This window comes from Oncorhynchus nerka, linkage group LG7, assembly GCF_034236695.1.
Source record: "Oncorhynchus nerka isolate Pitt River linkage group LG7, Oner_Uvic_2.0, whole genome shotgun sequence".
NCBI lineage: Eukaryota > Metazoa > Chordata > Actinopteri > Salmoniformes > Salmonidae > Oncorhynchus > Oncorhynchus nerka.
Window position 1 is genome coordinate 61,761,181 of NC_088402.1, and position 27,934 is coordinate 61,789,114.

Genomic DNA, 27,934 nt, shown 5'->3' on the forward strand with positions numbered 1-27,934 from the left:
TTCTGTCGATATTATGGATATAATTTTGAATTTTCTTTCGACGTTGAATGTGACCGCTATTTCCGGTGGATTTCTGAACATAACATGACAAACAAACGGAGCTATTTTGGGTATAAAAATAATCTTTATGGAACAAAAGGAACATTTGCTATCTAACTGGGAGTCTCGTCAGTGAAAACATCCGAAGATCATCAAAGGTAAACGGTTCATTTGATTGCTTTTCTGATTTTCGTGACCAAGCTTCCTGTTGCTAGCTGGACATAATGCTATGCTATCGATAAACTTACACAAACACTTGTCTTGCTATCACTGTAAAGCATAATTTAAAAATCTGAGACGACAGGGTGATTAACAAAAGGCTAAGCTGTGTTTCGCTATATTTCACTTGTGATTTCATGAATATTTTCAAGTAAGATTATTTGACCGTTGTGCTATGCTAATTAGTGTAGTTGCTGACAATTCTCCCAGATCCGGGATGGGTAGTTCCAAAAGGTTTTAAGCCAGGTGAGGTCACTGCATGTGTGGAGGGCGGAACAAAAGGGCTATCTAAGGCATATTGGTTAAGGCTGGGGGCTCTACAGTGAAATAAGACAAAAATCAGTAACCAGAACAGCAATAGGCAAGGCATATTGACATTGGGGAGAGGCATGTGTAGCCAAGTGATCATAGGGTCCAATGAGTAGCAATAGACCCAATTCAGTAGTCGCTAATACGCTAGGCGAGCTGGAGACACGCCGATTCAGACAGCTAGCAGGCCGGGGATAGCAGATGGGCCTCCGGCAACGTCACAACGGAAGAGCCTGTTGAAACCACCTCGGACGGCAGACCAGTCGTGATGGATCGGCAGGGTTCCGTGTCAGCAGTAAAAGGGTCCAGGCCAATTGGCAAAAGAGGTTTAGTAGCCCAAGAATTGGCTGGTGGACCTCTTTGGCTAGCCAGGAGATGGGCCTAGCTCGAGGCTAGCTCCAGTCTAACTGGTGCTTGCTTCGGGACAGAGACGTTAGCCAGGAGTAGTCACTCGGACTGCAGCTAGCTAGCTGCATTTATCCGGTGTAAAGTGTCAGAGCTTGCAGTAGGAATCCGGAGATGTGGTAGAGAAAAAGCAGTCCGATATGCTCTGGGTTGATATCGCGCTGTGCAGACTGCCAGGTATTGACCGAGCTGAGGCTGGCTGATGTCTGAGTTAACCGTGAAGACCGCTAGCAGTGGCTGACTACTAGCTAGTAGCTAGTTAGCTGGCTGGCTTCTGATGGGGGTTCAGATTCTAAAGTATAAAAATCCGTACCACATTGGGTGAGGCGGGTTGCAGGAGAGTATATCCAGTCCGTAGATGGAAAGTGAGCTTAAATTATTTACAAAATATGTACAAAAAAACAAGGAAAAATTACTATGTACAGTGGACAAGACGGGACAAGACAAATACACGTCCGACTGCTATGCCATCTTGGATACTTGAGTGCTGCAGAGATGGCTGTCCTTCTGGAAGTTTCTCCCATATACTCAGAGGAGCTCTGGAGCTCTGTCAGAGTGACCATCGGGTTCTTGTTCACCTCCCTGACCAATAACCTTCTCCCCCTATTGCTCAGTTTGGCCAGGTGGCCAGCTCTAGGAAGAGTCTTGGTAGTTTCAAACTACTTATTTAAGAATGATGGTGGTTACTGTGTTCTTGGGGACCTTCAATGCTGTAAACATTTTTTGATACCCTTCACCAGATCTGTGCCTCGACACAATCCTGTCTGGGAGCTATGCGGACAATTCCTTCAACCTCATGGCTTGGTTTTTGTTCTGACATGCACTGTCAACTCTGGGACCTTATATAGACGTGTGCCTTTCCAAATCATGTCAAATCAATTGAATTTACGACAGGTGGACTCCAGTCAAGTTGTAGAAACACATCATGGATGATCAATGGAAAAAGGATGCACCTGAGCTCAATTTTGAGTATCATAGCAAAGGGTCTGACTACTTATGTAAATGTGATATATACATATATATATATATATATATATATATATATATATATTTTTTGGCAAAAAAACTGTTTTCGCTTTGTCATTATGGGGTATTTTGTGTAGTGATGAGGGGAAAAACATATAATCCATTATAGAATATGGCTGTAACCTAACAAAATATGGAAAATGTGAAGGGTTCTGAACACTTTCCGAATGCACTGTAATTTTACCTTTATTTAACTAGGCAAGTCAGTTAAGAACAAATTCTTATTTTCAATGACGGCCTAGGAACAGTGGGTTAACTGCCTGTTCAGGGGCAGAACGACAGATTTGTAGCTTGTCAGCTCGGGGATTTGAACTTGCAACCTTCCGGTTACTAGTCCAACGGCTCTAACGGACTGTGGGCTCTCCTTCGCCATGGATGACGTGAGTAAGACATTTAAGCGTGTTAAACCTCCCAAGGCTGCCGGCCCAGACGGCATCCCTAGCTGTGTCCTCAGAGCATACGCAGACCAGCTGTCTGGATTCGGTCACATCTGCTCTTTGCAATGCCCTCTATTGCTCATCCTGTGTTTCCTTGACCTGCTGCACTCCCCCAGTACTCTCTCCCTCTCCCTCTTGCTCTCTCTGTATGTGTGTGTGTGATTGGGTGGGCAGAGACAGGTGTGCTGGAGTCAGAGCAGATCCCCACCAGCTGCAACCTGTTCCATAATCATATCTCTTTCACCCTCCCTCTCTCTCTCCCTCTCTACCGCACCTGCTGTCTCGACCTCTGAATGCTCGGCTATGAAAAGCCAACTGACATGTACTCCTGAAGTGCTGACCTGTTTCACCCTCTACAACCACTGTGATTATTATTTGACCCTGTTGATCATCTACGAACGTTTGAACATCTTGAAGAACGATCTGGCCTTAATGGCCACGCAATCTTATAATCTACATCTAGCACAGCCAGAAGAGGACTGGTCACCACTCAGAGCCTGGTTCCTCTCTAGGTTTCTTCCTAGGTTCTTGCCTTTCTAGGGAGTTTTTTCCTAGCCATCGTGCTTCTACATTTGCATTGCTTGCTGTTTGGGTTTTTGAGCTGGGTTTCTGTATAAGCCCTTTCTGACATCTGCTGATGTAAAAAGGTCTTTATTAATACATTTGATTGATTGATTGATTCTGCGTGGGTGATGAATCTCATCGGTGTTTAAGGTATTCCTTACTAACCTGACAAAGACCACAAAGACCTACAGTACCATTAACGTTTCTCTCTTCTTCCCTGTCTTTCACTCCCACTCTCCCTTTCTCTCTACTGAAGTTTTCCTCTTCTTTATCTCCTTTACCCCCCCCCCCTTTTTGTACATACACAATTTGCACCATCAACATTCCTGCTAGGATATGATTGTGGTAATGCAGAGATTTGCAACAGCTCGGTAATGTCTGATCGATAGTAACACAAGGACTCTTTTCTTCCAGGACCGAAGCTGCCAGCGTGGGCCCTCCACATGCAAACCAGACAGGAGAATGAGGAACCTCACCAGTGCGATACCGAGATAACTTTAAAATGACTCATGCAATTATGTGTGCGGTTGTCTGTATACAAATCTTCCTGTGAGATGTCCAATTTGAAAAGATATCTAAAGTGTTTGAACATTTGAAATATTTCCACCATATGAAACTATCATACATTGATTTGAAAAACATCTAGTGATAGGTGATGGAAAAGCCAGAAATCCCACAGTGTTCCATCTCTGTGTTCACTGTGGTGTTGACTTCCTGTGACTGGGTCGGGGTGTCGGTTTCCCGGATGAACACAGCATCATAGGAGGGATTTCCACACTGTTGGTCTGGTCATGACAACATAGTCACTTTGCATAACATCCTGGACCGAAGACATGTTTCCAGACAGTTTTATAATTCAAATAACCATGTTTTATTTTTCATCACATTGTTAAGGTATACTGCATATTCAGACTGCTTTTAAAAAAATTACACATTCAATATTGATTTTATAGCTAGTACACAACAGTGTCTCTAAGAGTTTGAAGATTGCTTACCTTCATTGGAAAAACAAAGGTGAACCATAGCATAAGTGTATAATATCCCAATGTCACATATTGAGAACACATTTGTATGCGGAGTAAACATGGTAGAGCAGTGTCTCTCAGAGCTTTCTCCAACGCTGAGTGCGCTAAGTTCACATTGTTGCCTACTGACAATGAACATAATGGACTCTAATGACATTAGTAAAAAAGCAGAGATCAACGAGAGTCCATAATGGCTTCAGAACTATTGTGTTGTCCCCCCCCCCTCCACACTCTTACCCCCCACATCACCCCACCACATTGACACAAACTTTGTGGCAGCTGCAAGTGGAAAGTTAAGACTTGCAAAATATGTGCTTTCTGAAAACCAAAAAGAGGAAGAAGAACGTTTGGGGACGGGGTGAAGAACAATTTGTGACAAAAATAGCCAGGCGGAGTTGACAGTTCTGCCACGAAGTAGAAATATATGAATATGTATGAGAGAACAAGATTAGTGTGAGAGAGAAGAAGAGATAGGGGTTACAGAGACAGCGAGAGCGAGAGAGTGGGAGAGAGAGAGAGATAAAGCCGGCGCTCTAGTACAGTGTCAACTCCCCTTGTTTGGCCTTCTGAGACAACAGCAATACTGGGAAGTCAGCGTGAAATACATTATCAGTTGGAGGATAATTGAATACTAATCACAAGGTTATTATCTAGCTAGTCATTATCAAGGTTATTCCATTGAAATGCATAACGCCCACTAGCAAGAACCCTCTACTGAAAGGACAACAGTCAGATGGAAGAAGCTCTGTTCAAGTCTTTGACACTGTCTGTCCCTCTGTTCCAGCAAGGCAGACATTTTCATTGCGATGAGGGGTGATGAGGAGGGTGGAATACAGCCGTTAGATGTCCTCCTGGGGACTACAATGCCTTGATCCTTTTTTACATAGAACGTCACATGACTGAGGGAAGAGGAACAACAAAAAGAGGTCGAGGTCTAAGTGTACTTCTTTTACTCTCTTAATAAATGTCATTCAATCTGTGTTTCAGCAACACAGAGCTACAGGCCAAGGGGTTTATGTGAAGACAATATTTTAATGCACAGTTTGTCTCACTTCCCCCACCCTCTCTTTTACCCTATTCTTAGATGAGGGACATTTCCTGTGAAAATAACACATTCTACTGACAATTATGTGTTTCCATCTCGTTGTGACATTCCGGCTACTTCTCAGACATTCAGTAAGCACAGTATAGTGCGTGTGAGCTACAGACCTGTGTGATTTTATCCTTGACCGGTCATCTGTTTCACTTCTGTGGGCTCTTCCCCAGTTACTGTACTAAGAAGGTTGATCCTCTTTTCCTTCTGACGAGGAGCTAGAGGAGAACAAGAGAAAAGAATCCCACAGCTTGATACAAGACACACATTTGACTTCATGTGTGATCTTTCTATCGATTTCTCTTTCACTTTCTCTCTCGCTCTCTCTCCCCCTTTCACTTCCCCTTCTCCCCCCTCTCTCTATCCATCCTTACCCTCTGTGTCTGTATCCAGCCTAGTCCACTTCCTCTTGGAACTCTGGCTGCTCTCTGACCCAGACAGACTGCTCTCCACTTCCTGGTCGTCTGAGTTGCTCCCTGCAGCCGTGCTTTGGGCTGACTGTAAATGTCAAACAATGACAAGATACTAACGGTCAATAACCTCAAATCAGTTTCAGTTTACAGACTGTGGACATATAGGGAGAGTAGACACTTGCCTTGCCGTTGGAGTAAAGTTGATTCTGTAATCCATAATTCAGAGCCTCAAGGAGCACCACTGTAATTACAGAGAAACATATCAAACAAAAAAAATGGTTTCTCCCAGTCTTCACCCGGGTACACACCCAAACTACGTACCATGAAGGCTGCCGGCCTCCAGCTGGAATGGCTGGATAAGAAAACAGGGCTCACAGTACATGCATATAAGGAACATGTCTCAAACTACAAAGACGCTCTCCACAAGACCAAGTCTACCCACTACTCAAACATAATCAGTAAAGGTCATAATAACCTGAGACTTTTCTTCTGCACAAACAAAAAGCTACAGTACTACAGCCACAGAATGACCCCCCCCCCCCCCCCCCCTCAATGCTACAGTTGACCTCTGTCGTCAGTAGCTGGACATCTTCCAAAACAAAATAGACAATAAAATAAATACAGCTCAAACAAAGTCCACTGAGTGAGCTCCCTCCATAGCCTCGTCTCAGCAACCATTTCCTTCCTCTCCGCCTTCTCCCCTCTTGATGCTGAGTTCATCTCTGGTCTAGTCACCAAATCCAAAGCTTCAACCTGCTCACTTGATCCTATGCCCACTTCCCTAGTCAAGACATGTCTTCCTGCAATCTCTCCCCTCACGGTTGTTAACGTGTCCTTCTGTTTTGACACTGTTCCACCTGATCTCAAACTGGCTGCAGTCCCACCCATTGTGAAAATAACAAGGACTTGACCCAGCTAACCTCAACAACCACAAGCTAATATCCAACATTCCCTTCATGGCCAATGTACCTTCCCAACTCCATCAGCACATGGCTTCCAATAACCTCTTTGAGCGTCTTCAATCGGGGTTTAGGGCCAATCACAGCATGGAAACGGCTCTGGTTCAAGTGGTAAACGATCTCTACTACTAGTAGATTACTCTGGCTGACTCTAGCAATCTAAACCTCCTCATCCTACTGAACTTCCTCCTTGAAAGAATGGAGAGGCCTCGGGTAATTATCAGAACAGCTCTAGCCTAGTTCAGGTCCTACCTGTTGGACAGGCAGCAGTTAGTGACCCTGGGACACTTCAAATCTGCCCATTATGCTGTCCGCCAGGGAGTCCCCCAAGGCTCAGACCTAGGGCCTCTCCTTTTCATCATCTACATCCTACCCCTCGGCCAAATCATCCATCAATACGGTCTGCAATCCCAATGTTACGCTGATGACATGCAAATCTACGTTCACCTCTGACCTCCCCATCATCACTCATAAACTGTCTTCAAGAAATAAAATCATGGATGAGTTCAAACTTCCTGCTCAAGGTCCTCATATCAATATTCATATAATCTCATAATAGTAGAAACAAGTATCATTAATCACCCACGGACTGGTTCATAATAATGGACTGTTCCACCCTGACTGGTACATAATAATGGACTGTTCCACCCGGACTGGTGCATAATAATGGACTGTTCCACCCTGACTGGTTCATAATAATGGACTATTTCACAATGACTAGTGCATAATAATGGACTGTTCCACCCTTACTGGTTCATAATAATAGACTATTTCACCCTGACTGGTGCATAATGATGGACTGTTCCATAATAAGGGGCTATTCCACCCACGGACTGGTTCATAATAATGGACTTTTCCAACCTGAGTTCCCACACATTGTTTCACATGATATGATTGCAAACGTGATTTTCCTTGAAATTAAGTTGCGGCAATGAGGTGGATCCAGAACGAGGCAGAGAAAAGAAAAATAAAGTAACAAGATTTAATTTCAACAGTGTCAATTGTGTTTTTTTTTAGAAATTCAAGGGTTTGACAATTCAAGGAGTTGGTCTGATGGTTCACTCTGATGTCATCGGCCTCCCCCTTGATTGCGGCAACAATACAGAAGCAATTGAGGACAAAAGAGTAACTTCTTTTGTGAGCCATGCTACTTTTTGTAATAGACATGTTTATATTTAATATTGAATTATTTCCTTGTGTATCTTGAAAGGCACAAATAAAATGTATTATTATTATTATTATTTTATGTACTTGTACACATACACATACAGCCTTGTCGCGGTGTTCTGTACCTGGATGCAGTGAGATGGTCAGAACAGGGTCTTTCCTGTCCTTAGACTCCTTTCCTGTTCTTTTATCTGCTTTCCCGTCAGCTTCCACCATCTCTGATTGCCCTCCCTCCTGTGGACGGGGTTAGACATCAAATTACTAAATCACACACGTGTGTGTCAGTGGGGGGGTCCTCAGAGGAGGAAGGGGAGGACCATCCTCCTCAGTGAATAAAAAAAAAATGTAAATGGTAAAATATTGAAAAAGTAATCCTTTTTTAGATAAAACTATACTAAATGTATTCACACATCACCAAATAATGTATTAAAATTGAAGGTCTACAGTAGCATTAACAGCACTCTGTAGGGTAGCAACATGGTGTAGCCGGAGGACAGCTTGCTTCCATCCTCCTTTTGGTGCATTGAATTCAATACAAAACCTAGAAGGCTCATGGTTCTCATCCCCTTCCATAGACTTCCATAGTAATTATGACAACCTCTGGAAGACGTCCTCCAACCTATCAGAGCTCATGCAGCATGAACTGACATGTTGTCCACCCAATCAAAGGATCAGAGAATTAGTCTAGTACTGATAGCATAAGCTACAGCTAGCTAGCACTGCAGTGCATACAATGTGGTGCGTAATTGACTCAAAGAGAGAGAAATTTAATAGTTGAACAGTTTTCAACAAATACTTTTTTTCAAAAATGAGGGAGAAGAGAGAGAGATTACATTTTTTTCCTTCAGTTTCACTTACTTAGCTAGCAAATGCAGCTGGCTAGTTTAGTTACTCAAACACCCGGCTCAAACAGAGGGACGCTATGTTAACTAGCTGGCTATGACTTTCCAACACAACACTGTAACTCTTCCAAGTCAAGGTAAGCTTTTGGTTTAATAATTTATTGCCACCGGGGCCCGCCGGTGTAACTGCTTACTGCCTATATACACTGTAACATTACTGCATGATTGTAGCAAGTTTACTAACGCATTAGTTCTATTTGCTATGTTGACTAGGATGTTACTTTAGCTAACATGGGGACAATGATGTAGGCTGTGTGTAGCGGTTGTGACATGATTTGGCTTGTAAATTTTTTTTTGTCTGGTGACGCATAGAAAGCGCATAGAGGTGAAAAGGAATACAATATGGCTGCTATGAAAGTGACCTGTGTTTATGTGTGATCAGGGATGTATTCATTATGCCGATTCTGTTGAAAAGCTTTTCTTAAACGGAAGCACGAAACGAAACGGGATATAAAATACCTGCATTTGTCCAATAAAAACTTGTGTTTGCAACTGTTGGACTAATGATTACACCCTAAATAAGCTAGATACAGGCAAGAGTGTGCAAGACGGTATTGAATGTGTCACTGTCTGTCCATGTGTCACTGTCTGTCACCTCAAAATTTTCTCTCGACCTGTGTGCACCTACGTTGTAAACTTTCATTCATAGGCTAGGTTGTAGAAACCTCATGATGGGTATAGGGAAAACTCAAGTATCATGTAGTAGCCTAAACCTATCAATGTTACAGTGAAATGGTTGAATGGAGTATGAATGACAGTCATCCAACATGCTGTAATAGATAGGAATAATGCCATGGTCATGAAAAAAAACACTGGTGTGTGTTGGTTTGTCTATTTCACATGTTCATTGAGAGGAATGCTTCCGTAAAGTACCTTGAGGTTGTGATCACTGGGGCTTTGCCTCTGTTGGCTGGAGGGAGGTGTAGAAGAGGAGGATGAGGGAGGAGCAGGTGGAAAAGAAGAGGAAGAGGGAGGACTGGCCTGGATCTGTGGGGAGGAGTCTGTCCTCGTGGCCCTGTTAGATGTCTCTCCCTCTATGTATACATCCTGCAGTGTGGGGCTGTCCTTGCTGTCCTGTGGTGACTTACTGCTTTTGAACCTCCCAGGGTCAGACAGGTCCAGAGGAGAGTCAGCCCCTTTCAGCCCCTCCCCAAACACCCTCTCTGGCTGCACCAACACATCCCAACATGGGTGCTGCACCCCCCGCCTGTCTTGGTCCTGGACCCGTGCAGCTGGGCTCTTCCCAGGCTTGGGCCAGGCCTGCCCAGTGCTCTGCCCCCTGCTCTGGTTGTTGCTGCTGCTCTGCTGGTGGAAGGTCTGGAGGTTGGGGTTAGGGTTGGGGTGGACCACCAGGCCATCGCCAACAGAGGTGGCCAGGGTGCCCCAGTCAGAGTGCTCGGGCAGGGGCCAGGGGACAGAGAGATGGGCACTCTTGATAGGAACTGGACGGTAGGGGACCGGGGCGTGGACCAGGTCACATTTTTGCTTCTCATCTCCACGTAGAGAGGAGGAGGATAAAGAGGAGGAAGAAGGAAGAGGGGTGTTCTTCAGGACAAACAGGTGGGGTGGAATGGAGGGAGTGACAGGGTAGCGCTGCTGGCCAATTGTTTCCATACTATGGACTCTAAGAGAAGGGAAGGATGGAGGAAGAGGAGAAAGAGAGGGAAGAGAGGAAAAGGTTATAAGGTAAATGTGCTTCTCTTTTCACTATCTTTTGCTGTTATTGCCTCACTTGCTCACCTCTTCTCCCCAGTGTTGCCTCTGGCTGTACTTTGCTCTGGCCTCAATGCTTGTGGGATGGGAGTGGACATGAATAGAGGCTTATGGGATTTCTGTGTGCGTTAAGAAGGTAGATGGTGGCTGAGAGGGGACATTTTGACTTGTTCTATATTGATCCATATGTTCAGCTAATGATTTGTTTTTAAGACAAACAAAATCACTTACATAGGATTGTTTTCCATTCCATCCCTTCACATGTCTACGTTCAAGTAGCGTCTCTATTTTGTCAAAAAGCCCAAAGAAGAAAACAAATCCTGATGATTATACTGGTGATAGTGATGAGTTATCATTAATTGACTCGAAATATTTTAAGTTCATGATGAGAAGTGTATTCTTTCCTCTCACCGTCAGCTACAAAGGAACGTCTGTGGCCCGTCTCAGTATTGACTATGGACAGCCCCGCAGTGGCGCCCTCTGGTGGCTGGCTGAGAGACCTGATGGCTGTGGCGTGTGGCACAGCAGAAGGTGAAATGTCAGCAGACTGCCTGACCTCCGGGGTTGCATCATGGGAGGAGGAATGTCCACCCTGACCCCTGAAATGACAAGAATGTTATGCTCCAACTAACAAGACAAAATCACATTTATTCACGCAAAGTTACACACAACAATAGGCTCACTTGTAATAAAACAGGCTGCGTATACAAAACGATAAGATAATCTTCCTAATATTGATTTGCACCCCCACCCTCCTTTTGCCCTCAGAACAGCCTCAATTCTTCGAGGCATGGACTCTACAAGGTGTCGAAAGCTTTCCACAGAGATGCTGGCCTATGTTGACTCCAATGCTTCCCACAGTTGTGTCAAGTTGGCTGGATGTCCTTTGGGTGTTGGCCCATTCTTGATACAAACGGGAAACTGTTGAGCGTGGAAAAACCCTGAAGTATTGCAGCTCTTGACACAAACCGGTGCGCCTGGCACCTACTACCATACCCCATTCAAAGGCACTTAAATCTTTTATCTTGCCCATTCACCCTCTGAATGGCACACATACAGTGTGTTCAGAAAGTATTCACACCCTTTAAACTTTTCCACATTTTGTTGTGTTACAGCATGATTTTAAAATAAATGGATTAAATTGAGATGTTGTGTCACTGGTCTACACACGATACTCCATAATGTCAAAGTGGAATTATGTTTTTAGAATTTTTTACAAATTAATTTAAAACGAAATGCTGAAATGTCTTGAGTTAATAAGTATTCAACCCCTTTGTTATGGCAAGCCTAAATTAGTTCAGGAGTACAAATGTGCTTAACAAGTCACATAATAAGTTGCATGGACTCACTCTGTGTGCAATAATAGTGTTTAACATGATTTTTTAGTGACTACTTTATTTATGTACCACACACATAATTATCTGTAAGGTCCCTCAGTCAAGCAGTGAAATTCAAACACAGATTTAACCACAAAGACCAGTGAGGTTTTGCAATTCCTTGCAAAGAAGGGCACCTATTGGTAGACGGGTAAAACATTTAAAAGCAGTCACTGAATATCCCTGAGCATAGTGACGTTATTAATTACACTTTGGATGGTGTATCAATACATCCAGTCACTACAGAGATACAGGTGTCCTTCCTAACTCGGTTGCCGGAGAGGAAGGAAACCGCTCAGGGATTTCACAGTGAGGCCAATGGTGACTTTAAAACAATTACATCGTTTAATGGCTGTGACAGGAGAAAACTGAAGATGGATCAACAACATTGTAGTTACTCCACAATACTAACCTAAATGACAGAGTGACATGAAGGAAGCCTGTACAAAATACAAATATTCCAAAACATGCATCCTGTTTGCAAAAGTAATAATGCAAAAAAAATGCAAATACATGTACTTTATGTACACAACACAAAGCATTACGTTTGGGGCAAATCCAACAACACAAATCACTGAGTACCACTCTTCATATTTTCAAGCATGGTGGTGGCTGCATCATGTTATGCGTATGCTTGTCATCGACAAGGACTAGGGAGCTTTTTAGGACAAAAAGAACTGGAATGGAGCTAAGCACAGGCAAAATCCTAGAGGAAAACCTGTTTCAGTCTGCTTTCCAATAGACACTGGGAGAAAAATCCACCTTTCAGCAGGACAATAAACTAAAACGCAAGACCAAATCTAAACTGGAATTGCTTACCAAGACAAAATTGAATGTTCCTGAGTGACTTAGTTAAGGTTTTGACTTAAATCAGCTTGAAAATCTATGGCAAGACTTGAAAATGGCTGTCTGGCAATGATCAACCACCAAGTAGACAGAGCTTGAAGAACTTAAACAATAATAATGTAAATATTTGACAATCCAGGTGTGCAAAACTCTTAGAGACTTACCCAGAAAGACTCACAGCTGTAATTGCTGCCAAAGGTGATTCTAACATGTACAGGTGTGAATACTTATGTAAATCAGACATTTCTGTATTTTATTTTCAATACAATTCTCCAAAATGTCTATAAACATGTTTTAACTTTGTTATTATGGGGTATTCTGTGTAGATGGATGAGATTTTTTAAATTTTGTTGTTGTTGATGTAACACAACAAAATGTGAACAAGTCAAGGGGTGTGAATACTTACAAATCCTTCTTTAACCCGTCTCCTCCCCTTCATCGACACTGATTGAAGTGGATTTATCAAGTGACATCAGTAAAGGATCATAGCTTTCAACTTGATTCACCTGGTCAGTCTATGTCATGGAAAGAGCAGGTGTTCATAATATGTTGGTCACTCGGTGCATATAACTCACTCTTGTGCTCCTCTCAGATGACTGACTTCCTCTTGCAGTCTCTGGTTCTCCGTTTTCATTTTGTTCATCTTTCCCACTACAAAATAACCCACAGTCCATAGCTAATGTTTAAGTACTATACTGTAGCTATAAAATAAGCATTATTGTTGGATCTTTACACAATGCTTAAGATGCATGTGAAGGAGGGGTTGATGTGTTAGCTAGCTACCCAGGATGGAAATATGATGGAGGCTCTGGATCTGGGAGGTCTCATACTCCTGCTGCCTGCGCTTGGCCACGTCCTGAGTGACAGTACACCTGTCACAGAGCCCCGCCCTCAACCTGCAGCACAGAGGTCACCAGGGGGTCAAACATTGACACACATTCAGCAACACATTGTGTTAAGACAGCACACACTAAAACACCCTATTTTAATATTTCTTGTGGTTTAAAAAATATTTGTATACTGCACTGTTGGGTAGGGCTTGCAAGTTAAGAATTTCACTGTACATGTGCATGTGAAAAATAAAACGTTCAGCTAAGAATACTAATATAGAATACCCAAACACAGAGACACACAGAGGGACCCACCTATTTTCCAGCTGTTTGATGTTTTCTGTAAGTAACCTCTGGTGCTCTTTCAGCTGTTGGTTCTTGTTAAACAGCTCCTCCATTTGCTTTGTTTCACTACTCAGAGTAACACACCAAGAGCTGCCATCACTACATCTCCCATATATCAACATGTCACCTTTAATGAAGTGCTTTACTCACCAGCTGTTTTTATTGTTCAGCTCCTGAAATGTCTCTTGCCATTCTAGAGAGAGAGAGAGAGAGAGAGAGAGAGAGAGAGAGAGAGAGAGAGAGAAATAGAAATATAGAGAGAGAAATAGAGAGAGAGAGAGATAGAAATATAGAGAGAGAAATAGAGAGAGAGAGAGAGAAATAGAAATATAGAGAGAGAAATAGAAATATAGAGAGAGAAATAGAGAGAGAGAGAGAGAGAGAGAGAGAGAAAGATAGAAATATAGAGAGAGAAATAGAAATATAGAGAGAGAAATAGAGAGAGAGAGAGAGAGAGAGAGAGAAATATAGAGAGAGAAATAGAAATATAGAGAGAGAAATAGAGAGAGAGAGAAAATAGAGAGAGAGCGGGAGAGAGAGATAGAAATATAGAGAGAGAAATAAAGAGAGAGAGAGATAGAAATATAGAGAGAGAGATTGAAATATATAGAGAGAAATAGAAATAGAGAGAAAGAAATAGAAATAGAGAGAGAGAAATAGAGAGAGAGAGAGAGAGAGAGAGAAAAATATAGAGAGAGAAATATAGAGAGAGAAATAGAAATATAGAGAGAGAAATAGAGAGAGAGAGAGAGAGAAATATAGAGAGAGAAATAGAGAGAGAGAGAGAGAAATAGAGAGAGAGAGAAATATAGAGAGAGAAATAGAAATATAGAGAGAGAAATAGAGAGAGAGAGAGATAGAAATATATAGAGAGAAATAGAGAGAGAGAGAGAGAGAGAAATATAGAGAGAGAAATAGAGAGAGATAGAGAAACATGTCAAATAGCTGTTTTCACATGTTGAGCTTCAATTTTACTTGTGAAACCACATTTTTAACTTGTATTCAATTTAGTGTTCACATGTTAACACCACCTTTCCATATGAGGAGTATAACATGTTTTTCACCTCACATGTAGAATTGCACGTTCACAAACGAAAAACAATCACATGTAAAAATCTAATTGGCAGTTTCATATGTGAAACATTTTCAAGTGAACTTGCAATTCCAGACATCAAAGTGAAAATCTAATTGAAAGTTTCACATGTAAAAACCTCCACATTTATTCCAATGTTTGTAAATTAAGTAAATGTAAACAAACACTGTAAAGCCTAAAAACATTGTTAAACAATAATTTTGATATCATGGATGGTCAGTCCGTTAATTGTAGTCTATGGATTTGAGTTGTTGCGTTTTTCAGCCCCATTGCTTTTTACCGAAACTGTGGCGGGGAGGGCACTTTGTTAATGTTTCAATTAAGGATTGACACTTTAAACTCCTTTAATAGAGTAATAGTGTTATTATATTGTGCAATCCTCAGTTGAGTGAGTTACTTTTGTGCCATTCATATCCAGTGTTGGGGAGTTGTAGATCAACTAGTAGTATTTTCGGTAATTAATTAAAAACAATTGCCATGTAGTGGTGTAGCTAACTACTGGAACTTCACACTACTTTTCTAAAATAAAGTAAAACATGGGTGAAGACGGCATCAGACCTGCCTAATTCTCATTTGAAACATAGTTTTGTGTTTAATAGGCTAAATAACACATCCGGTTAACATCTGACTCCAGAGTGATCTATTCTTGCAATGTGAAGCCTATGAAATTTCATATTTAGATATGATCATTTTTCACTAAGTAGTTTGGATGTAGTGAACTACTTTTTCAAAGTAACTTTAGCTAAGTAACTATATTTTTCTAAATGGTAGCTTTAAGTGTAGTTGAACCTTTTCCAGTGTGAAATAATAGCTTGGTAAACCATATTTTCAGAGTGGCTTCCCCAACACTGTAAATAGCAAACAAAACGTCTGATGTCGAGATCAACATTCTTAGTATTGCAAACAAAAATAATGATATTGAAAGCAAAACATAAACTCAAAAGTTACATTTTTTGTTCCAGTTGTAAGTTTTGACTCATTCATTCTAGCAACATAGAAACATACCACCCTTCATCCCACTGCTGATTTGCCTAAGCAGGTTCGGTCCTGGATGGGAGACCAGATATTGCTGGAAGTGGTGACAAATAAATGTGTGTTTGTTTGTTTTTCAGGTGAAAAATGTACATGTGAAACTTCACGTGTCAAAAAAACACATCTGACTTGTGAAAATTTCACGGGGAAAAATTTAAAAAATTAATTCACAGGGGGAAATCTTTGCGTGATTTCCCGAAAACCACATGGCTATACTTGCATAATTAAGTGCTACACATTACAGACACTCAGCTTCCAGTATTACAAAGACATTATTTGCTGTTACAAAGACGTAATAAAGTTGTTAGTCCATTCACTCTTTTGTTTTGACTCACGTTTCAGAGTATCACTGACACTGATACCGATACTGTTGGAGGAATGCTCACTCACCTTTGACCTCTCTCTCATGGGCCTCCCTCAGTTTGTGGAAGAGCTTGTTGAAACCCTCCAGAGCCATGGTAACACTAGGCTGTCACAGCTGACCTGGACACAGAGCCCCTCTTTCGCTCAGCTGTCATCCACTACAGACAGCAATGTCATCAACTGGGGAAGATATTCCAACCAAAATAGTTAACTGTACATTCAGATCTACAGAAGAGCATGCTAGTGTGCATTCTGCACAGCAGCCCTTATGGCCTTGCCCTGCACAAACATGAGGGTAAAATTGTACAGAGATATGGGAAACTATAACGTTTTCAGAGGACTGCGCCCAAGGCCTCAATTTGTGTGTGTGTGTGTGTGTGTGTGTGTGTGTGTGTGTGTGTGTGTGTGTGTGTGTGTGTGTGTGTGTGTGTGTGTGTGTGTGTGTGTGTGAGAGAGAGAGAGAGAGGGGGAGAGAGAGAGAGCGAGCGCGAGCGAGCGAGAGAGAGAGCGAGAGAGAGAGAGAGAGAGAGAGAGAGAGAGAGAGAGAGAGAGAGAGAGAGAGAGAGAGAGAAGCACTTGATAGCTGTATACTTCCCTCTCCTATGTTCTAGAATCTAGACTAGAGGTCAATATATAAATCATAGAATAAGAAACATTCTTGGTGAAATCTCAATATTGCTGTAAGGTGACAATGCAATCCTGTCATGTGATATCCTTACAATTGGGCCATGAAACATAACATGTCTGAGGGAAGCAGTATTCCTAGGACATTCATAGGGCATGTGAAGTTGTTGTTGAGATATTGAAGCGGGCACAACTCTAAAGTGACACACATTATTATAATATAAAATATTTGTATTGACTACTGACTACTTCTCTTTTTCTTTTTCTTTGTACTTATTTGCACCCATATGACCAAGAATCTCAGTCCAAAAATGAGATGTTTGAGGGTGTGTCTGCACATTCGAAAACACTATTTTTGCATTTTGATCAGAGTCGTTCTCTCGGCATGTTGGGATACGTTGACTAACTGTCCCAAACGTTGCAGCGAAGCAAGAGAAGACCTGCCTGTCTTCCACTGCTGGCTGGCTTTCATGGCTTCTCTACTGTACGTCACAAGCTCTCAGTTCAACTGTAACATACACACTTATACAACACTGTATCTACAAGAACATTACAAACACAGTATATTACACACACCTATATTAGGATTTTGACTAAAACCGCTTATTTGATCGAAGTAAAAGTACATTTGCTCTTATTGATAATTCATAAAAATCACAGAACAATAGGCCTGATTTGCTCATACCAAAGTACATGTATCTAATGAAATGCCCTGTAAATATCTGTTTGTTTGCTGTAAATGAATACTGACGAGCTGTATTACTGTGTAACTGTGCACTGCATAATGGTGTTAACACAACAAAGTAGGAATTGCAGAGCTCTAGACACTTGGAGAAGAGAATGTTGTATACAGTATAAGGATACAGTGAGGTGGCTCAAGAGTCTGTGACACACAATCAAGAAATGCAGTCTCAAAGTGTGAATGAAGCCTGACAAATCAAAGACTTAGCATGCATTTACTGAAATGAGACACAATGGCACTCACACATAGACACAGATACATGCATGCAAACAGCAGGTGGCAGTAACAAGGCTACATTTTCTATATCAATAGAAATATAGACTCAGCTATATGGTACCTACTAGTGACGTACGGGTTGACTCATAACCCCCAGTCCCCGCAGCTATATCCTCGTGGCGGACCGGTTTAAGGTCATTAAATAGTGTGTGGCTGAAGGGTGGTTGGGCTGGTTAAATAAAAATAAACAATACCTTAAAGAAAACATAACTGTATAATTCTTGTGCAATTTATATAGGCTACATTGAGTTTTTTTCTGCTATTAGTGCTTAAAGCCAAAACTTTAGGGCTTAACTGTAGGCAAGCCACATAGCCCACACAGCCAATCGCGAAATAACGCTTTTGGGAAAGGGCAGAAAAAGCTAACGTCAAACCACCGAGCAAAAAGGACATTGTCGAAGTTTAATTCAATATGACAAAAGCTGCAAAAGGAGAGTTGAAAATAAAAAGAGAGGGCCAGAAAAGTCATGTTTGGAAAATATTTGTTGAAGTGGTAAAATAGGATGATAGCAGTGCCGGCTACGTTATGTAAGATGATTGTGATGATTATGTGATGATTGTGAAGCGCTATACAAGACAGGACTTCAAATAGGCCTATGGCATATCAGGGGAACTGTGGCCTACTGTTTTGATGAGTAGTCGTGGCCAAAAGTTTTGAGGATGACACAAATATACATTTTCACATCAAGAACTTCAAGGAGAGCTGTTCAATTGTTTTGAAGAATGCTTCAGGGCGCTCAAGAAAGTCAAGCAAGCGCCAGGACCGTCTCCTAAAGTTGATTCAACTGCAGGATCGGGGCACCACCAGTGCATCTGCACGCACAGTGAGGCAAAGACTTTTGGAGGATGGCCTGGTGTCAAGAAGGGCAGCAAAGAAGCCACATCTCTCCAGAAAAAGCATCAGGGACAGACTGATATTTTGCAAATGGTACAGGGATTGGACTGCTGAGGACTGGGGTAAAGTCATTTTCTCTGATGAATCCCCTTTCTGATTGTTTGGGGCATCCGGAATAAAGCTTGTCCGGAGAAGACAAGGTGAGCGCTACCATCAGTCCTGTGTCATACCAACAGTAAAGCATCATGAGACCATTCATGTGTGGGGTTGCTTCTCAGCCAAGGGTGTGAGCTCACTCACAAATTTGCCTAAGAACACAGCCATGAATAAAGAATGGTACCAACACATCCTCCGAGAGCAACTTCTCCCAACCACCCAGGAACAGTTTGGTGAAGAACAATGCCTTTTTCAGCATGATGGAGCACCTTGCCATAAGGCAAAAGTGATAACTAAGTGGCTCGGGGAACAAAACGATATTTTGGGTCCATGGCCAGGAAACTCCCCAGACCTTAATCCCATTGAGAATTTGTGGTCAATCCTCAAGAGGCGGGTGGACAAACAAAACCCCACAAATTCTGACAAACTCCAAGCATTGATTATGCAAGAATGGGCTGCCATCAGTCAGGATGTGGCCCAGAAGTTAATTGACAGCATGCCAGGGCTGAATGCAGAGGTCTTGAAAAAGAAGGGTCAACACTGCAAATATTGACTCTTTGCATCAACTTCATGTAATAGTCAATAAAAGCCTTTGACACTTATAAAATGCTTGTAATTATACTTCAGTATTCCATCGTAACATCTGACAAAAATATCTAAAGACACTGAGGCAGCAGACTTTGTGAAAATGTATATTTGTGTCATTCTCAAAACCTTTGGCCAGGACTGTAGGTCTATAACCTCTCAGATAGCCTTAATATGAACTCCTGCAGAATTAAGCATTTCTTGCTAAAATGATACACCAAATGTAGGCAAAATGTGGACACGGGAACAGGAGTGGAGAATGATTTCTTTCTTTCTGCATCTTGAAGGAATGCAATGCTCAGTTAGATACCATCTGTAGAGGTGTTGCCTTCGTCATAAAAGCTGATAGTATTTCAACCACATAGGCTTTAAATATGCATCCAAGCCGAACTGAAATCTTATCAGAAAAACATTGGGTCATTTTCACAGGTTTATTTTCCTTTTCAACCGGTCAAACTGGTGTCATTTGTCATTTTGACAGAAAATCTTTCCAGTTTTTTTGTTGCACTATTGTATTTTCTCCCCAGTCCCTAAACGTCTTAGCTCTGCGAAAGATGACAGAGAAACTTTACAGATGTCAACTAGATTGAAGCATTCATTCTATCGATCTATGACATTATTCTGTTGACCAGGGTTTTGTTCAGTCTTCTAGGGCATCATATAATGACAGAACAGAAGCTGCATGTATCTAAGTATAGACAAGTTGACTAACAAATAGCCTGCCAAAATGTTGTGAATTATAAGCAGAAACATATTTAAATCAGGCAACAAAAAAGATCCTGCAACCCCTGTCAAACAGTGCATTTTCTATTTTTGAGGGTTAGTGGTCGGTCGGGTGTGGGCCTCAGATTTTCACTTTATCACATATAGTCGGGCGGTTGCCAACGGGTTATTAGCAATTGTGGGTAGGTGAACAAACAGCTGACACTCACACCTGTAGTACCTACCATTAAAGGCGCATTTTAGGAATTTAAAAACAAGAAAATGTATTGTATTGGTAACAGCTGGGGATGGGGACAGAGAAATGTAATGTCATTTGAAAACATAATGTTGACTTTCACTGCTATGCGGATGACACACAGCTGTACATTTCAATGAAACATGGTGAACCCCCAAAATTGCCCTCGCTAGAAGCCTGTGTTTCAGACATAAGGAAGTGGATGGCTGCAAACGTTCTACTTTTAAACTCGGACAAAACAGAGATGCTTGTTCTAGGTCCCAAGAAACAAAGAGATCTTCTGTTGAATCTGACCATTAATCTTAATGGTTGTACAGTTTTCTCAAATACAACTGTGAAGGACCTCGGCGTTACTCTGGACCCTGATCTCTCTTTTGAAGAACATATCAAGACTGTTCAAGGACAGCTTTTTTCCATCTACGTAACATTGCAAAAATCTGAAACTTTCTGTCCAAAAATGATGCAGAAAAATGTATCTATTATTTTGTCACTTCTAGGTTAGACTACTGCAATGCTCTACTTTCCGGCTACCTGGATAAAGCACTAAATAAACTTCAGTTAGTGCTAAATACGGCTGCTAGAATCCTGACTAGAACCAAAAAATTGGATCATATTACTCCAGTGCTAGCCTCCCTACACTGGCTTCCTGTCAAGGCAAGGGCTGATTTCAAGGTTTTACTGCTAACCTACAAAGCATTACATGGGCTTGCTCCTACCTATGTCTCTGATTTGGTCCTGCCGTACATACCTACACGTACGCTACGGTCACAAGACGCAGGCCTCCTAATTGTCCCTAGAATTTCTAAGCAAACAGCTGGAGGCAGGGCTTTCTCCTATAGAGCTCAATTTTTATGGAATGGTCTGCCTACCCATGTGAGAGACGCAAAGTCTTTACTGAAGACTCATCTCTTCAGTGGGTCATATGATTGAGTGTAGTCTGGCCCAGGAGTGTGAAGGTGAACGGAAAGGCTCTGGAGCAACAAACTGCCCTTGCTGTCTCTGCCTGGCCGGTTCCCCTCTTTCCACTGGGATTCTCTGCCTCTAACCCTATTACAGGGGCTGAGTCACTGGCTTACTAGGGCTCTTTCATACTGTCCCTAGGAGGGGTACTTCACTTGAGTGGGTTGAGTCACTGATGTGATCTTCCTGTCTGGGTTGGCGCCCCCCCCCTGGGTTGTGCCGTGGCAGAGATCTTTGTGGGCTATACTCGGCCTTGTCTCAGGATGGTAAGTTGGTGGTTGAAGATATCCCTCTAGTGGTGTGGGGGCTGTGCTTTGGCAAAGTGGGTGGGGTTATATCCTTCCTGTTTGGCCCTGTCCGGGGGTGTGATCGGATGGGGCCACAGTGTCTCCTGACCCCTCCTGTCTCAGCCTCCAGTATTTATGCTGCAGTATTTTATGTGTCGGGGGGCTAGGGTCAGTTTGTTATATCTGGAGTATTTCTCCTGTCCTATCCGGTGTCCTGTGTGAATTTAAGTATGCTCTCTCTAATTCTCTCTTTCTTTCTCTCTTTCTTTCTCTCTCTCGGAAGACCTGAGCCCTAGGACTACCTGACATGGTGACTCCTTGCTGTCCCCAGTCCACCTGGCCGTGCTGCTGCTCCAGTTTCAACTGTTCTGCCTGTGATTATTATTATTTGACCATGCTGGTCATTTATGAACATTTGAACATCTTGGCCATGTTCTGATATAATCTCCACCCGGCGTAGCCAGAAGAGGACTGGCCACCCCACATAGCCTGGTTCCTCTCTAGGTTTCTTCCTAGGTTTTGGCCTTTCTAGGGAGTTTTTCCTAGCCACCGTGCTTCTACACCTGCATTGCTTGCTGTTTGGGGTTTTAGGCTGGGTTTCTGTACAGCACTTTGAGATATCAGCTGATGTACGAAGGGCTATATAAATACATTTGATTTGATTTAAGCACTCTTATATTGATCAACAGACTATGGATGCAAGGACTGATCATCCATTACATAAAAATGATAGTTAACCAAGTTTTAATCAGTCCATAAATGTATGAACCGATCCCGCATTTCCCCTTTAATCGTGCAATCCTGTACAAAACAGTGTTGGGAAACAGACATAGTCACAACAATGGGTTATGTTCACAAAATGCTATTATTTGTGCTCTGAGAAAGTGCACAGGCTACTGTGAGGTGGCAGGTAGCTTAGCAGTTCCGTTGGGCCAGTAAGTGAAAGGTCAATGTGCCCTTGAGCAAGGCAATTAACCCTAATTTGCTCCAGGGGCACCATTCTACTATGGCTGACCCTGTAAAACAACACCTTTCACTGCACACATCCAGTGTATGTTGCCTTCATGCTCTGTCACCTACTCTGTCCCAATCAACACATGGATCACTAGCTCACTGTCAATCCACAAACCATTATTCCATCATCTGACAAATTCAATGTGAACCCTGCCCACTTCCCTACACTGTGTTTTGTTCATTTAAAAACATATTATGTGGCCTCCTGAGTGGCGCAGCGGTCTAAGGCTCCGCATCACATTATTGCGATGTCACCACAGCCTGAGGTTTGATCCGTGACCGGGAGTCCCATAGAGCGCTGCACAATTGGCCCAGCGTCGGGAGGGTTTGGCCTGGGGGGCTTTACTTGGCTCACTGCGTTCTAGCGACTCCTTGTGGCGAGCCGGGTGCCTGCAGGCTGACTTCGGTTGTCAGTTGAACAGTGTTTCCTCCGACACATTGGTGCAGCTGGCTTCTGGGTTAAGCGAGCGGGTGTTAAGACACGAAGTTTGGTTCATGTTTCGGAGGACGCATGACTAGACCTTCACCTCTCCCGAGCCCGTTGGGGAGTTGCAGCGTTGAGACAAAATCGTAATCACAAAAAAGGGGGTAAAAATTTAACACAAAACAACTTTGTGTTTTCATACAAGATGCAATTAGAGATACGTGTATTTTAACCATGAATAAACACTACTAGCCATTTGTCCTGTAAATCATGCAATTTAATATGGAGAACATCTTCCTCTTCTTCATCTTATAGATAATTCCTCATTCACCCATCCTTTCTCTAAATATTATATTTTTCTATTTCTAATGAGAATTCAACGAGGGTACATAAGGAAACAGTTCTTTCCTGCAGAGTAAAATCGCAAGAGTTCCTTTAACTCCTATGGAGTCACTTGTAACACTATTTTGAGGTTTATATGGTCCCACCCCTATTTGGTGTTAAAACTACTCTAGTCAGGCTGTTCATATTTTTGGAGTACAAAATTACACTAAAAGGAGTAAGTATCCACCTCTCAGAGAGTTGATTAAATTTAACACCAAATGCCATTTACTCTTTTCAGTATAGTTTTTAATGAACTCCCTTGCCAATTATACACTGCTCAAACAAATAAAGGGAACACTTAAACAACACAATGTAACTCCAAGTCAATCACACTTCTGTGAAATCAAACTGTCCACTTAGGAAGCAACACTGATTGACAATATATTTCACATGCTGTTGTGCAAATGGAGTAGACAACAGGTGGAAATTATAGGCAATTAGCAAGACACCCCCAAAAAGGAATGGTTCTGCAGGTGGGGACCACAGACCACTTCTCAGTTCCTATGCTTCCTGGCTGATGTTTTGGTCACTTTTGAATGCTGGCGGTGCTTTCACTCTAGTGGTAGCATGAGACGGAGTCTACAACCCACACAAGTGGCTCAGGTAGTGCAGCTCATCCAGGATGGTACATCAATGCGAGCTGTGGCAAGAAGGTTTGCTGTGTCTGTCAGCGTAGTGTCCAGAGCATGGAGGCGCTACCAGGAGACAGGCCAGTACATCTGGAGACGTGGAGGAGGCCAACAACCCAGCAGCAGGACCGCTACCTCCGCCTTTGTGCAAGGAGGAGCAGGAGGAGCACTGCCAGAGCCCTGCAAAATGACCTCCAGCAGGCCACAAATGTGCATGTGTCTGCTCAAATGGTCAGAAACAGACTCCATGAGGGTGGTATGTGGGCCCGACGTCCACAGGTGGGGGTTGTGCTTACAGCCCAACACTGTGCAGGACGTTTTTCATTTGCCAGAGCACACCAAGATTGGCAAATTCGCCACTGGCGCCCTGTGCTCTTCACAGATGAAAGCAGGTTCACACTGAGCACATTTGACAGACGTGACAGTCTGGAGACACTGTGGAGAACGTTCTGCTGCCTGCAACATCCTCCAGCATGACCGGTTTGGCGGTGGGTCAGTCATGGTGTGGGGTGGCATTTCTTTGGGGGGCCGCACAGCCCTCCATGTGGTAGCCTGACTGCCATTAGGTACCGAGATGAGATCCTCAGACCCCTTGTGAGACTATATGCTGGTGTGGTTGGCCCTTGGTTCCTCCTAATGCAAGACAATGCTAGACCTCATGTGGCTGGAGTATGTCAGCAGTTCCTGCAAGAGGAAGGCATTGATGCTATGGACTGGCCCGCCCGTTCCCCAGACCTGAATCCAATTGAGGACATCTGGGACATCATGTCTCGCTCCATCCACCAACGCCACGTTGCACCACAGACTGTCCAGGAGTTGGCGGATGCTTTAGTCCAGGTCTGGGAGGAGATCCCTCAGGAGATCATCCTCCACCTCATCAGGAGCATGCCCAGGCGTTGTAGGGAGGTCATACATGCACATGGAGGCCACACACACTACTGAGCCTCATTTTGACTTGTTTTAAGGACATTACATCAAAGTTGGATCAGCCTGTAGTGTGGTTTTTCACTTTAATTTTGAGTGTGACTCCAAATCCAGACCTCCATGGGTTGATACATTTGATTTCCATTGATCATTTTTGTGTGATTTTGTTGTCAGCACATTCAACTATGTAAAGAAAAAAGTATTTAATAAGAATATTTCATTCATTCAGATCTATGATGTGTTATTTTAGTGTTCCCTTTATTTTTTTGAGCAGTGTACTTGTATGTCTTTTTTAAATTAACAATCAACTATAGCAGAGTACATTTCACTTTTAGTTTACTTCCTTTGAGTTATAAGGGTGTAAAGCCTTATTTGAATATTTCTTAATGTGTTACATTATGGTGGTTTGCAATGTGATATCCAACCTCTGTTGGAACCCAACTTCCAAGAAGATGGCCAGCACTTTAATATCACTCACAACTTGCATTTAGAATGCCTGTCAGTGTAGGGAAGAACTTACAATACATGAAGACTACCTACATCATGTAAACTAGAACAACTATCGCACTTGCTAACGGTTGCTATGAATCCAACTACTTATAGATCGGATTCGTTTAGAAAAAATGTATGTTTCTTATCTTTCAGTAGCATCATATGAATGTACTGTACATGCGAAAACACAGATATTGAAACAAAACATTTTAAACTCAACCTGCAAAAGAGAATGCTGGGAAATATGACAATGATGCCCCTCCCACATCTGTGGATAACTCCGTAGACTTAACTCCCTGTCTCTGGTTACTCTTAATGTAGTTAAAAGTACTCCATCCCAATGAACTACAGTCATCAACACTAACTTCAGGGAGCGTATCATTCTCTTGAGGGTTCAGATAACTCCCAGTAGAGTCAATTTAACCCTAATTTCTTTAACACTGGGATTTCAACCATTCTTGATCTACTGTTTGTATGCTAATGAATGGACTCTCCTGCCCAGCCTTACTTCTGCCACCTGCCCACCTGCCAACCCGCCCAAACCTTACATGCCCCTGCTCCCCACACACACTAACAGCAGGCTCACTCACCTCTTCCCAGTACCATCAACAACCCGATTGTCCCTTCTGCTCCAATCCGAATCAGAATCCCTCTCGTCCTTAGCCCTGGAGAGTTGGTTGATCAGTGCCAGAGAAGGATAGAGAAACAGAGAGAGAAAGCAAGAGAGGAAAAGGAGGCATGGAGAGCGCTCCCCCCTCCCCCCAATCTCCACCCTGGGAACAGGTTGGAGCGGTCCTCCTCCAGAGGACACAAACACAGACGCCCGGGCCAGTTCTTCCTTGATATTCTGGTTGTGCAGAAATCCCCAAAAACCGGCCCAACCGGCTTTATGAACCCTAGAAAAAAGAGAGAAACTCAAACACACAACAGAGAAAGTCAAACACACAATGCCATGCATTAAATGTTTCACTCCTACAATTCTGAATTAAGAGAGGAGATCTTTAAGAAAATACATAAATCATGGTCTATTAATACTGAGTTATGATTGAGTGAATAGAGAATAGTGAATACATAATACTACTGAATAAACAATGATTTTGATGACTTTTTTCTACTTGAGCGGAGTACCCGTATTATGTCATCTAAAAATGTAAGAGTGACTTTAAGAGACACTTGGTCAAATTGTGCAAAATATTTTTGAGGTTTTAGATAGGAACATGTAATTCTCTGATTGTGCGTTTCTCTGAATGCTAACAAATTAAAACAGGTATTTTTTAAATATATTTACAAATGGGGTGGACACAATTATCAAAAGTAAATCCCGGATACACAAATTATTATGATACACTATGTTATGCTAGGTATGTTTACATAAGACAGAAGGTCATTTAAGGCAAAAACAAAAAGAAGGGTGGTTGGTCTGGGTGGATGGGTAGGTGTATGACGCAAATGTCTAGCAACCCAAAGGTTGCGTGTTTGAATCTCATCACGGACAATTTTAGCTAATTAGTAACATTCAACTGCTTACTACTTTTAGCTACTTTGCAACTGCTGCATGTTAGCTAACCCTTCCCCTTCCCCAACCCTAAACTTAACCCTTTAACCTGGCTCCTAACCTTAACCCTAACCTTAACCCTAATGCTAAACCCTAACCCCTAGCCTAGTTAACATTAGCCAGCTAATTAATGTTAGTGTTAACCCCCTAGTCACCTAGCTAATGTCTCAGTTCCAAAATCATGGGCATTAATATGAAGTTGGTCCCCCCCTTTGCTGCTGTAACAGCCTCCACTCTTCTGGGAAGGCTTTCCACTAGATCTTGGAACATTACTGAGGGGACTCGCTTCCATTCAGCCACAAGAGCCTTAGTGAGGTTGGGAAATGATGTTAGGTGATTAGGCCTAGTTCGCAGTCGCCGTTCCAATTCATCCCCAAAGGTGTTTGATGGGGTTGAGGTCAGGGCTCAGTGCAGGCCAGTCGAGTTCTTCCACACCAACCTCGACAAAACGTTTCTGTATAGACCTAGCTTTGTGCATGGGTGCATTGTCATGCAGAAACAGGAAAGGGCCTTCCCCAAACTGTTTCCACAAAGTTGGAAACACAGAATCATCTAGAGAATGTCATTGCATCCTGAAGCATTAAGATTTCCCTTCACTGTAACTAAGGGGCCTAGCCCAAACCATGAAACACAGCCCCAGACCATTATTCCTCCTCCACCAAACTTTAAAGTTGGCACTATGCATTGGGGGCAGCTAGCGTTCTCCTGTCATCCGCCAAACCCAAATTTGTCTGTCGAATTGCCAGAGTGTGAATCATGATTCATCACTCCAGAGAACACATTTCCACTGCTCCAGAGTCCAAAGGAGGCGAGCTTTACACCACTCCAGCTTACGCTTGGCATTGCGCATGGTGAGCTTCGGCTTGTGTGCAGCTGGAAATGGAAACTAATTTCATGAAGCTACCTGACGAACAGTTCTTGTGCTGACATGCT

The 27,934-nt window shown here is 42.7% G+C and overlaps 1 protein-coding gene across 1 annotated transcript; it reads right to left on the bottom strand.

Moving 5' to 3' along the window:
* Window positions 1–3,846: 3,846 nt before the first annotated feature.
* On the bottom strand, window positions 3,847–26,335 carry rbbp8l (retinoblastoma binding protein 8-like). Its single transcript, XM_029664384.2, has 15 exons — window positions 26,037–26,335; window positions 16,184–16,336; window positions 13,819–13,861; window positions 13,639–13,734; window positions 13,277–13,389; window positions 13,069–13,144; window positions 10,683–10,870; window positions 10,503–10,555; window positions 10,299–10,390; window positions 9,432–10,182; window positions 7,782–7,890; window positions 5,713–5,771; window positions 5,492–5,615; window positions 5,234–5,335; window positions 3,847–4,923 (listed from the first exon to the last, which is right to left on the bottom strand). Exons 2-14 carry the CDS (start codon window positions 16,248–16,250, stop codon window positions 5,244–5,246), a joined length of 1,863 nt encoding a protein of 620 aa, XP_029520244.1. The 5' UTR covers window positions 16,251–16,336; window positions 26,037–26,335; the 3' UTR covers window positions 3,847–4,923; window positions 5,234–5,243.
* Between the last annotated feature and the right edge of the window lie 1,599 nt (window positions 26,336–27,934).

What these genes read in the sequence shown, in the direction of transcription:
- rbbp8l (XM_029664384.2), bottom strand. Translation starts at nt 16,250, where the DNA reads ATGGCTCTGGAGGGTTTCAACAAGCTCTTCCACAAACTGAGGGAGGCC. An exon ending in CCATGAGAGAGAGGTCAAAG is followed by an intron (nt 13,862 to 16,183) that starts GTGAGTGAGCAT and finishes CTCTCTCTCTAG; the next exon opens with AATGGCAAGAGACATTTCAG. An exon ending in CATCTGAGAGGAGCACAAGA is followed by an intron (nt 10,871 to 13,068) that starts GTGAGTTATATG and finishes TTGTCATTTCAG; the next exon opens with GGGTCAGGGTGGACATTCCT.